This window comes from Gallinula chloropus (genome assembly GCF_964237585.1).
Source record: "Gallinula chloropus genome assembly, chromosome: 1".
NCBI lineage: Eukaryota > Metazoa > Chordata > Aves > Gruiformes > Rallidae > Gallinula > Gallinula chloropus.
The window spans coordinates 111,584,558-111,600,609 of NC_140085.1; the positions used below are offsets into that span (position 1 = coordinate 111,584,558).

At 47.8% G+C, this 16,052-nt stretch overlaps 1 protein-coding gene across 1 annotated transcript in view; it reads right to left on the reverse strand.

Annotated features, from left to right (window-relative positions):
* The window catches only part of APP (amyloid beta precursor protein), a 219,002-nt gene extending 203,320 nt beyond the window's left edge, over positions 1–15,682 (reverse strand). The window contains exon 1 of the mRNA XM_084271833.1: positions 15,536–15,682. Within this exon, the coding sequence (XP_084127959.1) occupies positions 15,536–15,592 (57 nt within the window). The 5' untranslated portion in view covers positions 15,593–15,682. The remainder of the gene's footprint in view (positions 1–15,535) is intronic.
* Positions 15,683–16,052: the final 370 nt, after the last annotated feature.

Below are 16,052 nucleotides of genomic sequence, written 5' to 3' on the forward strand. Positions count from 1 at the left end.
GCGGATGTGACTGTGTCCTTGGAGGAATGCACTGACAAGATGACACAGAGGAGTCACCAAGTGCTCTGGAACAGATATGTAATGCTTTCATCAGTCCTTCCCAAACGGCTGCACACCACTTTTTGCCCCTCTAGAGACAGGGGAGGTACAAGAACCATTATCTTCAAGCTGAACTTTCCTCTTTGCAAACTCTGGTTTAAAGGCCATACCTCCCCATCCCCTTCCTTCGGAGCCCTAACAGAAGCTGTGTGGCAGTGGGGTGTATCAGCAGCCTCTGGCCATGGACACAGCAGCCCCAGTGCCTTTATCAGACAGGTGATGCTGGGAAACAGGAGAGGCACTACACCAAGCAGTCACAAAAACATTTCCAAACCACACTCATACTCACACAGTGCTCTGTTACATATCTGACTGTGGTTCAGTGACTACACTACCTGAGACAACCTGAGTGTCCCTACTAGCTGTCACAGCTGGAAGAGATTATCCCCCCTGCCACCTTCGTGGCTGCACTGGACATGGAGAGGTCCTGTGGAGCAGAACAGCTGCGTTTCCACCAGTCCTTGGCACATTTCACTTCCCATCACACCTAGTTATGTGTGCTTGCCCACAGTTATGTGGCACAGGCATCCACAAAGGACCAGCATGTTTCAGGCATGCCCCTGCAGAACACCTTCTCGTTGGGTTCTACCTTTGCAGAAGCCAGCCCACATGCCCCAAGACTACACCACAGCCCAGCGAGCGAGCCCATCCGCACCATCACACCTGTGACGTGAACCTAAATGCTAATATAGGCACAGCATAAAGCCACCAACTTTAATCAAAAGGGAATACTCACTGAGATTCTTGAAAACAAAGCGCTGCACCAGCCTACCCCACACCCCAACACAAACCGATTCCATCCTCTACAATGGGGTAACATTTTCCTCTTCGGTACTTACCACATCTTTTTGGTGGGGTTTAGGAGCTGACAGCAGCACATTGCACACAGCCAGACAAGGCTCAGTGCAACTGCTTCCATCTCTCAAGAGGCTCTAAAAATAGGCACAGGAAATGTACATCCTAGTCCAGAAGAGTCTTTTTGCTTCTCCTACATTTGCAAAGTAGTTAGAAATAGTTCACAGATCTATCTGATCTGCTGACAAATGAACCACCACCTTCTCGTAGCATAAACACAACGAGAACTGGTATCTGTTGAGGAGCAAATAAATCTACCTCGAAGCTACAGTAACTGTTCACAACTATGAGGGGTGCCTTGCCTTCTACAGGTATGGGCAAAGCTGACAAGAAGATGCAGCTGACAAAGAACTCTTTGCTAGAACCTACTCTTTGGTCCAGCATCACTTCTCCAGGAGAAAGGATCAGCAGAGACTTGCTCACACATACACCCGACACACACACTTCAGAAGAACATCATCTAAGCTTCATTAAGAGAAAATTGTTTCCTTCTGACATCTCAGAAAAATTATCTGTGTGGGAACTGTATGTGCTCACACAGAGAGGGGGAAACAACCATCCACATCAAGTACACCCACATGCTACTGCAAACCCAGAAAGCAGGCAGAATGGCAGGAACACCATCCCTGCAGAGGGCTCAAGGGAGCAGTAACCCAGCTCACACCGCAGCTTCAAGGATGAGGGTGGAAGGGAGTCAGAAACTAAGAGGCAGAGTTGGCAGGTACAGCAGTGATGGCACAGAGGACACACCAAGCAGACCAAACACAACTTAGTAAGACTTTCCAGCACCGAAGCCAACACAGGCACATACCGAGCATCACCTTCCCCAGCAGTAATTGTTGCAAGCCAAGCACGTAATCTTAATGCATCTTTGCCATCTCCTCCCATCATTAAGAACGGGGAAGAGAGAGAAATCCACCCTGAGATGTGGGTGTGCTCCCTAACCCAGCATTAACAAAATATTTGTCGTATGTGTACCTTCCAGTGCACCTGAGCTACCTATTTCAAGCAGTTTCAGGGAACCGAAACCCATCCTCTAACTCAGCATCAGTTCTGCAGGTAACTCCAGCTACGTCAGCGGAGGGAAAGGTGTGAAGGATTTATACATGTGGATCTAACAATCCACCTGGGTGGGGAGATTAACCACCATTACACAGAAGAACATTTTACTTAAAAGGAAATTAACATACCTCTGTGTACAATACATGCAGTATCTATACCCACATCTATAAAACTAAACCAGACTATTTCCTCAAACAAATTAGCACATCCTTTGCATTAGCATAGAAACCAATTACAAAATTTTAAAAATTACTGAAGTTTTATGGGACAGCAGAGCCCCTCCAAGATGAGGCACTCTTATGACAAGCTCTCCTTCACTAATATTGCACTCAGGTAAATCTAAACAAAACTCCACCTTTCCAAAACTCCTGTGGGTATGCTGTGAGCAATTTCTCAAAAAAAAAAAAAAAAATCCCAGCTGCTTGTTGCAAGTGCCAGCGATCCAGCAATTAGGATAAGCATTTCTGAACACCTAATCAAAACAATGCAAGCTGCAGAACCACATTATTTACTGTGTTCTGCAAACACAAATTCATAACCAGGGTGCTGCTTTTGAAAACAAAGCCATTATATCCTTTCAATTTCCTGCGTTGTGTTTTTTTTTTAAAAAGGTATATTCCAAGTCATGCAATTAACTTGTCAGCTGATGGCTCACAAGCCACTTGCCCATTATTGTTGCTTACAGGGGAATCTAGCTGGCAAGCTTAAACCCAGTGCAGGCACTGCACGTAACTACTAACACCACGTACTGTGCGTAAACCTGGCCAAGGCTGAAAACAAAAAGGGCAGCAACATTTACTATTTTGGGCACCAGAAACACTGTTTAATATAATACACGTAAACTGGCAAAGCCAGGATGATCTGTCTGGGGAGTTCCAAGAATATTTTTAAAGTATGTCAAACAGGGAGCAAGCAAGGGTTCAGGGAAAAATATATAACAAGACAAACCAACAAAAAAAGGCAACTATGAAAAACTCAACCCAGAAAGAATAACACTAAACCAGAATTCATGGTTTCATTTAGTTGGTTTGTTTGGGTGGGTTTTTTTAATTAACTAAAATGAATTAATTAAAAAAACCCTTTTAAAGTATCACATCAGGTCTGAGACTAAAACAAACCACTAGCACAGATTTGTACAAATACCTTTAAAAGACATACAAAGTTTCAGTTTAACTCTGGAATTGCTCAACCCCTATTTCACTTCCATGCCCTTTGTATCTCCTGTTCTTGATGCTCTTCATAGACTAGAGAAATTAGCCCCCTCTGAAAGACGTAACGATGTAACCAGAGTACTGAACTTGCAAATACTGATACCCATCCCCAACTTAAACAACATTTCCAAAGTAACATTTCTAGAAACAATAAACATCGTTTCAAAGGAAGTTCTTCAGAAAGCTGTGCCTGCCTCAGTTTCCTAAAGGAAAAAGGTAAAAAAAAAACCAAAAAAAAAAAACCCACATCATACGTTGCAAAACATCTCTCAGAGACTTCCAGAGCTGCATCCCAACGGGGCAGGCAGGCTACCCACACAGCCTGCGTGCTCCTCCTGCCCCACATACATTTTCTCCCTTCAAAGCAGAAGCAGAATGACAAGAGGGATGCAGCATGCATAGTTCAAAACCTTCAATCTTCTCAACATTGTGCTGTGATTCTGTGATCTGATTACACAGGACGGAAAATGCAGAGATGCTCCCCCCAAAAGTATTTGTATGTGCTTTTTTATGGCGTGTAATTGAAGTCATGGGAATGATTGGCTAAAAATAACCCCCCTTGCTGTTTTGATCATTTCGACTCCAAGAAACGTCAGTTCTGGATTTCTGTACTACCTTATTTAGCAAGAAAACTTGCTATCTTACTACATACATTGTTAATTCAAACAAAGCAGCAGAAGGTTGAATCTGCAAAGTACATTACCCAAAAATCTATAGACATTTTAATTAGGAAAGGTTAAACCACCCAAAGACTAATTTTTAACTCTAAGTCTTTCTCCCTGCTCTTCCACTTGATTCTTAGAAGAGATTCACCAGCTTTCCAAAAACACTCAATAATTTGGTTCGCTGCCTCTTCCCACCAACTTGGGAAGAGCATTCAGCCTGGTTTTTACAACACACAGCACAAGAGGTCTTCCCAATTCTTCATTCCTCGCAGATCACCTTCAGGCAGACCAAGCAGTTTTGGCTGCTGACATTATTAAAGGCAATCTTGGAACTAGGCAGCCAGGGACACCATATGGTTCTCAAGGAAAGCAAGCTAAAGAGAGAATTGGGGCAGGGTGGTGGTGGTTCTGTGGGATGATTTGTGCCTGCCTGCCTCCCTCCCCCTTTTTTTTTTAAAAAAAAAAAAAGAAAAAGAGAGGTGAATCTCGTACTGCATTGTTTTCTCCTGAAACAAGAACTGAAACTGCTGGCGCAAGACGAAAGACCTGACAGGGACAGCACTGCCCATGACACAAATCTAACAAGAATTACAAAAGACTTTACTGACTGCACAGTAATTAAGAACAGGAAATTTCATTTGTGTGGAAGACACCCAGAAGCCCGTCAAGCCCTGAAGGGGTGGGATGGCTGCTGACAGCACCCATGAGCGGCTGGCAGGAGAGCTGCAGAGAAGAGCAGTGCCCAGCACGGTAAAGGAACCCAAGAGGTCTCCCCCACCCAGGCTCCAGCCAAGGACAACGTAAAGGCAAAAAATCAAAGCAATTCTTCAAACCTCAGATAAAAACATAAGATAAGTAGAGACACCCACAAATGCCTCAGTTGTCTTTTGGCTCCCTGGACAAGCTCATGCCTTGGGAGAAGCCTTATTAACAGGAGAACTGCTGGCAGCCGAGGCAAGGGTACCATACTGAAATTTAACTGGGAAATTTTTGATGCGCCACATTCCACACATTTTAAATATTTTCCTTACCAAAATATTCCTTGTAACTAAAAAACAGTGAGGAATAGATGTACGCAGAGTCTGTGCTCCAGCTTAAACAGAACATTCCCCAAAGACTCACGTGGCCTTTTACACCAGCCTTGGCTGTTACAGAAACGCTCGGGAGCTACCGCTCCTAAGATACATTATTTAGTGATCATCCTCCCAAGGTTGTTTTCTTTTGCAAGGCCCACTCGTTTAAAAATTCAGAACACTTGAAAATGCATAAGTACTCCTTGTCTACTAAAGTCATTTACAACTCCAGCCAACTCCGTAAAAGCTCGGTTCGTGACAGAAAATGCTTACAACAGGTTTTAAATTCATCAAGTTTAAGGCTTAATTATGTTTTGATAACACAAAAATCTCATAACCTAAAAATCAAAATGCAAGTAGCTTATGCTGTATTCACAATCAGTATTATTGTCTCCTTCTATGACCAGACACCATTGTGTTTCCCTTGGAGTATGGTTAAAGGCACTGGGAATTAGGTCCCCATGGGTACAAGCACTGAAATCCCAGAACACAGAACATCTGATCTGACCTCCTGCACATCACAGGCTACTACACTTCTCCTGCTTAATGATGATGAAGCCCAACATTTTGTAATCAGAAAATTAGTTGTGCAGTCTTCACATCTGGAAGCAAAAAGTATTATTTCACGTCTCAGTTCGCCCCAAGCTGTACTGTCAAAAACATGACCCTGGTTTTCTATCTGAATGCCTTCCAGACAGTACTTGGCATGCCTTTCCTTGCCCGGTATTTCCTTGCTCTGGAGAGAATCAAGGCACTGTTCCATCTTCCCTTTGACAAATTGCAGACTTTCTCAGCTGATTGTATCTGCAGACCTGGAATTAAAAAGCTTCTTTTGTTCTTTTTTTAAAAGTTATTTCTATCCATCAGAAGCATTAATTCCTTTTCCAACCCTCTCTACCCTGAGCCCTTCTCAGAGTAGATGGGCTCAGCTCCCCAAAACCACACGTATCACAACACAAGTTAACCTCACACCCATACTGAGTCTACCTAAATTCGCCATGCTACAAACCCTTGCTGCTCAGTCATGGGGTGAGGGGGCAGGAGGTCTGGACAGCAGAGGAGCCCAGGGCAGGGGTGGTAACCCACGTGGAACACAAGGTGGATGCCCTTGGCCTTACCCAAGGCTAACCTTTCCCACAGCCCATTGTCCCTATGGGCTGCAGGCCTCTATGTCGCTGTTGAAAACGAAGGGGTCATTTAATGGACAACCTCAGTGTCAAACATCAGTTTTTACAGCAAAACCAGAAAACTCAACCTCCTCACCCACTACTCACAAGTCAGCAGCACTGCATAAATACATTTATTTCTTCTTTCTGCTTATTAAGGAGTACATAAAAGCCTTTTGTTACTCAGAAGTTTTCTTTTAAATGACAGATTAATTAAAGCTTTCTTCCTCTTATCAGTTAAGAGATACAATTTCCTTAAAGCACATCACAAACATTTATGCAGGCATCTTTATTCAAGCACGCACAACCCCACTCAAATCAAAGGGGCCAGTTCAGACAAACAGGGTAACATACCTCTGCCTCAGTTTTCAGAGCCCAGGTCTTGACCTTCAGTATTTCTGCCCACTGCCCACAGAGGTTTCACTAGATTCAAACAGCAACTTAGCAGTTCAGAATTTGTGTTGCAGCTACAGATTAATTTAAAGCTGACAAATCCAAAGTGTAATTCAAAGATCTTTTCAGAAATAGTTCAGACTGTGATTTCAAAGTAAAACGCTTCCATTTCACCCCGCTGTTCACCAGAGATTACATTTTCCCTCAAAGCCCAGCTGCTGGCGGCATTTTCTTGCCAACACCTTCCGAAAGGCCTTCGCTCCTCTGCCCAAAGGAAAGCTCCTCCATAATCAGATCAGGGGCCTAACGAAGCCGGCGGGCCGTGCCCAGCCAGCAGCTCAGCGCACGGTGCCAACGCTCGCTACTCACCAGCGCAGCTCAACGCCATAACCCTCCTTCCCCAACCGCGCCACAGGAGCTGCCCATGGCGGGGATCTACCCCTTTCCTGAGGCTCGTGCTGGCTGTCCACCAGAAGTTTGCGGCCCAAGCAGGTGAGTGCTCATTTTTAAGAGATGGGGCCTCAGCCAGGATTCAAAGTGGCAGGAGAGGCTAGCGGTGGAAGATGGGCCGCTGCGCCTCACCAGCTGACAGCAAAGCACCTCGATTACGAAGAACCCTCTGCACGCAGAAAGGGGGAAAATGGCTTTTCAGGAGTTAAGGCTAGCAGGAAAAATTTGGAAGCACCTCTTATTTGCTGTTTGATTTAAGCATTCCTACTTCCCTTCTAACTCTCCTGCACAAAATTTAAACAATAAATTTTAAGTTTGAGGGGGTATTTTCATTTGTTTTTTTTTTTTTTTAAAGTGATGTAAAGCTGACATTCTCATGATAAATCATGAGATTACAGCCAAGTTCTTATTGCTTGCACTGAAGTTCTAGGGGCTCAGCAACACTGAAAGGAGGACAAGTTGGAGTTCCAAAATTTCCAGTTAAAAAAGTTTGCTGATGGCAACTTCAGATATTACCTTTCTAAGGCTTAATGGCAGGCAGTATTGGCAAAAGTAAAGAGTGACAAAACCAGGATGCTGAAAGACATGTCATTGAAAGGGATTTTACTTCACTTAATAGTTAAGAAAACTGGGCAGAGAACAGATAAGGCACACCAGAGCTGCAGAAAAATATCAAGACAACCAAACACCTCACCACATGCTGCAGGTTTAGACCCTTACTAATCCTATACGTGTACAACACACCCTCATTTCCACACTGTAAGTACTCAACAGTTAAATTACAACCATTTAGTATATTTAAATTTTACAACACCTATAAAAGAAAGAAAAATAAAAAAAAGAAAAAAAAACCAAAATAATGAATGCCATTTTTAAAGCCACTGCTTTGTTGCATTAGGTTTTTTTCCTCTTCCAGAGTTTACCCTCCCCTAGACATACATTGTATTTTTCACTGTTTACCTAAACAAAACATACAGTATTTATATGGGATGAGTAATTAAAAAGAGCTTTTTTCCAAGTTAAAAACCCCACAAACTGGAAGTAACATCTCAATTTATGAGAAGCTTTGAAAATTAACTGCAACAGAATAGAACCTGAAACCCAGGTTTTCAGGTGAGATGGAGGGAACAAATGGCATCTTTCAAGATACCTTCCAAAATCTGAGAAAGCAGAATGCAATAAATTTACTGTATCAGCTCAGTACTCCATATTCCAGCTCCAAAGCTCCAGCTCCAAAAAAATTTCCATAACTAAGCACAGGAAGAAGAACAAGGTAGGTGTTTGTTTCAAAACTTTATCATGGTATCTGACAAAGCTGGAGGGTGGGAAAACAAAAAAAAACCAACCGTTGGCAGAGGCCATAATTTACAGAAAAATCAATTTTACAGGGTCAGATTTTCAGAATAAGCAATCTCTACTTCAAAAATGTGCTGATAAGGTAAGAGGAGGTTTGCTGCACAAAGACGATGCAATAGCATCACAAGGAGATTGGAAATAACTCCAAAATCCTGACCCATCTCTACTTTCTTTTCTGTGTGTCTCCATTGGATACTACCTCTAAATTTTGGAGGTGGATGAGGAGGCAAGCTTTCAACCTCACCACAAGGGAAAAAAAAAAAAGGTATATTTCAAATCTATTAGCATCGAAATTTTTACCTAAATTTGCCCTGTGTACGTAGTTTCAAAAACCTCAAAGTCCAAAATTAATACAGATGCCAAACAATGTAAGGTTTTGCTCACCCTCTCCCCCTCCAACCTTATCTTCAACTCCTATTAGACAGGCACTTTGTTTTACTAACTGCAATTCCAAACAGAAATTACGTAAACCATACAAACTGCCATCACCGGATCACATCAGTGGCCTGCTCGGAAAAGGAGCAAGTTTTAAATGCTTTAACTAACAGGTACAACCAGTTTTGCCCCATTCCTGTCATATGTTATCTGCTGTGGTTGAATAGATAAGCTCTGTCCTAGGGGGAAGACAGACCAGAAAGGATGAACAGGGAATTCCTACCTGGATTAGCTGAAAATGGGTCAGTGGGATCTGAATGGAGTTACCCACCCCTGAAAGGCAGTTACCCTCCGGGTTTCTGCCTTTTTGCAGTGCCTTGACACTAGGAACCAAAGAGGGGTCAGGTGTGAAAAGACTGTTGGTGCCCTGCTGCCGGTCACCAGAGGGAGGCAAAAAGACTAACACCTTAATTAAACGCTATTACATCAGCTTCAGCAAAGGCGGTTTCAGAGGCCCGCGGGTCAGCGCTGCTGCCCAAGGCAGCTGCCGGCTGCTGTAGCCAGGCCAGTTCCACCGCTCGTGGCCATTTGCTGACGCCGACACATCTGCCAGGAGCTGACACCTACCAAAAAGACACAGCTAATTTCTTTCAGTGCAGTAAGGATCATACAAACCAGCCTAGAAGGGGGTCAAAGAGAGCTGGGGAAGGCTGAGTTTGTGGAGTGGCGGCCACTGGCAGAGGCAGGAAGGGCAGCTTTTTTACGCCGGGCTGGGTCAGGGTCTGGCCAAAGTGCAGTGTGTGACTGCAGCCAGGTCACAAAACCACAAAACACACCAACCAAGGGGCTCACGTGCCCCTGTTTAAAGCCTCACTGCCCCCCTGCATGCCGCCAGCTGAGCAGAAGGCTTGCTTCTTTTGGAAAGCCTTACAAATCACTGCAATCTACACTTATCCTTAACAGTAACTCCTCGAGGGAAGATCAAGTTCTCCTGAACTTGCTGGGAAGACCACTGAGAAAACAGGGCGTGCCAGAGACCTGCTTTGCAGCTGAAGAAGTCCCATCAGTAGCTGGTTTAAGGTTCTCCAGCCTTCTAAACAGCATCCCTTATTTTATAATCTTTGCATTCACACCACAAAGATGTGCTTGTCATCTGGAAAACACATTTTGTGAGCCACTGGAAGATGCTGGCAGCAGTTACACACTGTGGAGCGTATTGACCCTTACCCACGTTTCCATCATGATAGTTTGTTTTGTAATTACTGGAATCATTACCAAGTATTTGCTTTAGCACAGGAGCTGGAGGTGTGCTGGTTTTGTTTGGTTTTAAAATAAACACCCATATATACACACACACACACTTACTAAACTGGCTGTCACTAAAATTGATCCCCCTGAACAGTCTCATTATCCCCATTTGCTTCTCTTTGGTTATAAGACTAACAAGGAAAGGCAGGTCTTTTTGGCAAATGGAGGCATCTCCAGCACTTTTGGAATGTGCAGCACAGTGCAACAAGATTTAAGAGTCAGATAGCTCTCTAACTTTTTTTAGTCAAAATGAATAAAAGACAACAAATGCCCAGGTCTCAGACCAAATGTAACATTACAACCAAGGGCATAAAAGTGACTTACTTAGGTCTGAAGACTCACAACCACACACCAACCATTACAGGCTGATACTCTCAGATGGTTTGGTAACATCAAAAGGGGCAGATTGTGTGTTTTGAACACCTCAACTGCAGGTATTTCTGACGCAGAGTCAAGGAAGGAGGGCAGACTTCAGATCAAGTGAGAACAACGGGTCAGACTAACTGTACTCAGTTTTAAACAAAACAACCACAAAAAAAACCCCACCACCCAAAACCCCCACACATACAGGTCAGTGCAGTTCTGACTTAAGTGGAGTCCTTGGTCTTTGAATTATTATTCCAGGCTCAAGGTCGTTATCAGGATTGCTCTTGGAAATCCTCAGCCTGGCAGCAACTGCCCTAGACTTTCATCACAAGAGCATGCTCCAACAATTAACCAAGCTTACAGAAAGTCGTTCAGCATTTTTTCAATTTGCTTTACTTTTAATCTTCTTACACCACAGGATTTTTTCAAAATCCCCCGAATTTAAATCCAATAACACACAGCTCTAGACTTATGTGTTAAAACCATACAGACAGCTCACCTAACAATTTCAATGAACTTATTACCATGTATAAAACCAATTATATTTCTATCAGTAGCAGTCTAGAACTCCATCTCTTCATTGCCTGGATATAAGGAGACAAGTGACTATTAGCCTAATGTAGCCTATACTTTAATATAGCCTAAGCAATAATATAATGTATACACACAGATAAACACATATGGTGATTTTAGTGTCATACATTAAATATGCAATTATGTTTGGTATTTCACTATGTATTTGCATACATTATACAGACACATTAGGTGATTATAATGTATTGTGTATGAATATATGTGTATATAATTACATGGCCATTTGACAGACTTTTTAAAAATTAAACAAAAAATACAATTTTCAATTCATTGTCACTTTTTTTTTTTTGAAAATGCAACAGATGTCAAAATGATGCTCAAACAAGAGTATTCAGGATTAAGGATGTAAATTAAGACTAGAGATACCACCTTAAAAATAAACAAGTAACAGCTTGGAGGCCTGTTTCAAGCCAAAGGTGAACCAACCAACCGGCAGGTAGAGCAGGCTGCCCAGCCAGGTTGCACAGGCTCAGAGATCCATTTTCAAAGTGCAAAAAGCCCTGAGCAGCCCAGTCTCACCCCAGAACTGGCCCTGCTATGGGCGGAGGGGTGGACCAGAGACTTCCTGAGGGATCCTGCCATCCTATCTACTAATTTCTTGGCCAAGTCCCCACACCCAGCAGCTTGCATTAATTATTTTACTGAGTCACTGAAAAAAAAAATTATTCTGCTCAGAAAAAACAGCTGCCAATCCGCTGAGCAATTCCATGAAGCTACCATGCTCTTAAGCTATTTTGCTAAGCTTTGTATTGGAAAAGGACTGCCAATTAAAAGAAACCATCATACCTTTGCTTCATACAACAGCTTACAGACAGCGCATGGAAAGAGAAAGTAATGAAAAGCCATCAAAGACAACCCGTAGGTTTGTCATACAATTCAACAACGATCAATTAAAACTGACTAAGAAAGATCACTTGCAACTATCATACAAACAGCTGATGGGAAAAAAATAAAGAAGTTAAAAATATAAAAACCTTGTCAGTTCCCTCATTTTCATACACACTTTGTGAGGAAGCACAGCAGCTGATGACGTTTTTCCTCAAAAATGCGTTTGAAGAGAACCTGAGTCTCAAGATTTCTGTTGCTCATTAATCAAAGAGAAAACAAGGTGGGGAAGCAAGGGAGAAGAGCTCTTATTTTACTCCTCCAGCCTGTCTACTGGACTGCCAAGGATCCGGATGGTGCTCCGGAACCCCCGGCGCCTGCCCTGCCCTGCTCGCCCACGCAGCCGCCCACCCCAGCACGGCAGCATTCTCAACAGGAAGCTCAAAACGGGCCCTTGGACAAACGCGAAGCCTTTGCCAGGGGAATTCGGGAAGAGGAACTAAAATCTCTGTACTGGAAACCAAGGAAAGGCTTCATTGCCCTGCCTGTGTTTCAAAGTCACTTCAAAGGTCTGCTTAAAAGCTCAACAACAATAAAACTAATATTTAGTGTCTTCCACTAGGGAAAAAAATACAAACCCAGAGAAGTAGGAACCTACAAAACACTACATTACCCAGTTGAAAAAAAAACCCAAACCAACAAACACACACTTTCTGTCAACCACCATGCTGAGGGCCAGTTTGTGTGACACCATCATCTTAACAACTTGATTTCAGTCAGCTGGTAGAAGACTCTCTGCTTCTAATGAAGCTAGCTTACACATGGAGCTGGAGCAGGGAGCTGAACAGGCACGGCACAACTCCTGGCAACCTCAGCGTGCCGACTGGAAGAAATCTTCATTTACAAACCAGGATTGCTCATGCAAATACACAGAGATAGTTACCCTCCATTGTACTTGTCTACTGAAACAAGACAATTAATAGAACAAGAATAAATGGGGAAATAGCTACTGAAGAGTAAGTTTTGAAAATTATGAGGTTTCTTGGCCAATGGATTTCCTAACCCCAGTAGACATGATTCACATGAATGGCAGAAGCAACATGCTAAGCAACCATGACATCACCAGAGCATCACTAAGGGGTATTTCCTGTAAAGCTGCATAAATAAATATTAATCTACCCGTAATTTTAGAAAGGAATTCTTCATGTGTAATATAGAAACAATTTGTTCTGTTCCCATTTTCCCTCTCCCTTATACCATTCGCTGTGAAGGCAAAGAAAAGGTTCTTTGCTGCTTTCCAGAAAGATTTTGTCAAAATGGCAGGAAAAAAATGTTCATTTTCAGAAAGACCTATAAGGAGAGTATAAGCCAAACATCAAAATTTCACACTTTAGTATACGAAGACAGTTCAAGCATGGTCAATGCAAAAATACGACTCCTATTACAAAATATTTTAGTGTTAGAAAACCAGTCACTTATTGATAAACATCAACCTGGGAGTATCAAGACTGACAAACGGCCGATTGCCAGACAACCAGATGTTAAAACCTATGCCACTGCATACAGTTAAAAAAAAAGAAAAAAAAAAAGCAAAAAGCAAAGCCTCAAATGTTCATATGGAATGCTAATAAAAGCTCAAAAGCTTCTGCAGAAACACCAGCACCCGTTTAAGCGAGTGCTTTGAGGCAAAGGATGGCTCTGAAAATTCTGGGCATCGCTAAGGAAGACACCATGGCAGAAACGCCTGAATACAGACTCTCCCCGTCCAGTTTTGGTGCAAAACCCCAATCTCCCTCTCCTGCAGGCGCCTTTACAGCGGCAATACCCACACCTCTCTCTGAGAGGCCGGGGCTACGGGGACCCAGCAGAAACGCCCACCTCTCGGCGGTGTACCCTGAAGCACAGCCTCAATCTAAAGCCTGGGGGGGTTTCTACTTCAGCTGTGCACCCAAAGCAGAGGTTTCCTTCTACTGCGCTTCGGCAGCAAACGGTCGCGTCAAGCTGCTAAAACCCAGATGAGTTTTGTAGTTGGAAGCTTGAAGCCTCTGAGAATCTTTACAGCCGCTCGGCCTGATACACCCGGCTCGGCGCTGGCAAGATCACGCCTGGAAGCCAGCAGCCTCGGCGGGGCGGGGAGGGGGAGGCTGGAGCGGCGGCTGGGGAGCTGTCTCCTCTCACCCGCCGGGTACCGGGGGTCCCTCCTGGGAGGGACACGGGAGCCGCCGCCCCGCGTCCCCCTGCGCGAAGGGGAACGCTAGGCTTCAGGCTCTGCTTTTGGGCTAAGTGTTGGCATACTCCTCACCCCCACCCACCCACCCTGACTCTCCCACCGCCCGAGCAGAAGCTGCGGTCTCACGGCCAAGCCTGACAACCCAGGAGCGAAGGAGACCAAGAGATAACTCTTCCCTCACGCACCTTATGGGTTTTTTGGGGGATTGGGGGGGGGAGAGGGGAGGGCATCACCGACGGGCAGCCTCGTCGTCTCCTCCTACGAGGCCCGGGCTTGCGCAGCCCCGGCGGGGTCCTCCCTGCTCCCACCGACCTGGCAGGAGACGCGGTGCGCTCGCCCCGCCCCCCCCCCCCCCCCCCGCCCGGCTGCACGGGGACCCCTCCCACCTCCACCACCACCACCACCCAGAGCGGGGCCCCGCGGAGGGTGCCGCCAGGCAAGGGGCGGGGGGGAGCCGCCCCCGGGGAGCGCAGGGGCGGCCGCGGAGGGGCGCGGGCTGCCGGCGGCCGCAGCGCGCACGGCGGCGCCTCTCTGCTGCACTGCAGAGGCGCCATCTTCTCGCGCCTCCGCGCCGCTCGGCACCGGCCCGCCCGCGGGGGGGGTGGTGAGCACGACACGGCACCGGCCGCCGCCCCCTCCCCACGCACCCCCACGGGCGCCGCCTTCCCTCCGCGGTAGGGCTGCCGCGCCAGCCCGCGGGGAGCTCTCCCCCGCCGCCGCCGCCCCACACACCTGCGTGCCGGGTGCGGGATGAGGGGAGGCGCTGCGCTGCCCTGCCCTGCCCTACCCCGGCTGCGCTCCCACCGGGGAGCGGCGGTGCTCGCCGCCCGACTCCGCGCCCCCAGCCTCCGCCCCGCGGGGGGGGAATACCCCCGGGCCTCCCGCTCCCCTTCCCGCAGCGCGCCCCCACGCAGGGAAAGTTTTCCTTCCCCAGTACGCGGCGAAGAAGCCCCCCCCCCGCCCCCCTCACACACGCCCGCAGCGAAGCCTGCGCCCCGCGGGACGCGCTCGGCCCTCCCCCGCCCTGCCCGCCGGCTGGCGGCGCCGCCGCCCCTCCCCACGGACCCCCCGCCGCCACCCCCCGCGCCAGACGGCTCCGCGGGCGGCGGCCGAAGTTAAGGGGAAAGCGCCCCGGCAGCGGCAACCACCGGGGCGGCGAAGGGAACGGACCCAGGTGGCAGGAACAGCCCTGGCCGCCCCCGGCTCGCCGCTGACACGCGTGGCGGAGGACGCCCGCGCCGGCAGCTCCCAGCCCGTTTCCTCTCCGCCACCCCCGGCTCGCAGTCCCGCTCAGCGGGAGCGGCCCTATTGTTCGGCGGCGGGAGGGCGACGGCAGCCGAAGAAGCAGCCCTCCGCCGCCCGGCTGCGTGACGGGCGCCGGCGACCGCCGCCCGCCCCGCCGTGGCCGAGCCCGTACCGCAGGGGCGGCTGTGGGCAGACAAAGCCTCGGGGAAGCGGAGAAGGACGGCGGGCAAGCCCCCGCCCGGCCGCCCCCTGCCCCGCTTACCTCGAGAGCCCGAGCGGCGCCGGAGGCCAGCAGCAGGAGGGCTAAGTGGGGCAGCATCGCGGAGGGGGGGGGCGGGGAGGGAGTAAGGAAGGGAAGGAGGGAAGCCGGCGAGACGCGGCAGGGTCCGGCTGTAAATCCGCGGGGCCGCACCGCTGCCGGGGAGAGCGACTGAGCTGCGGCGGCACCAGCCGAGCGCCGCGGCGGGGCCGGTCAGCTGATGGCCCGGCCCGCCCCCGAGCGGGCGGTGCGGCCCGGCCAGGCCCGGCCCTCCCCGCCCGGCGGAGACCCCTAGCGGCGACGCAGCGCCGGCGGTGCGGGCGCGGTTCGCCGCCTGCCGCGGTGGCGACGGCCCGGCGCGCCCTTCTCTCTCCTCGCTGCCTCGCCGACCACCGAGGGGTTAGGCCCGAGCGGCGAGGCGGCTCGATGCGACCTCCGGCCGGGCGCCAGGCCAGCCTTAAAGCCGGTGGCAGGGGTGCCCTCGTACGGGTGGTTCGCAGCTGTACCTCCCGTCTCCTCC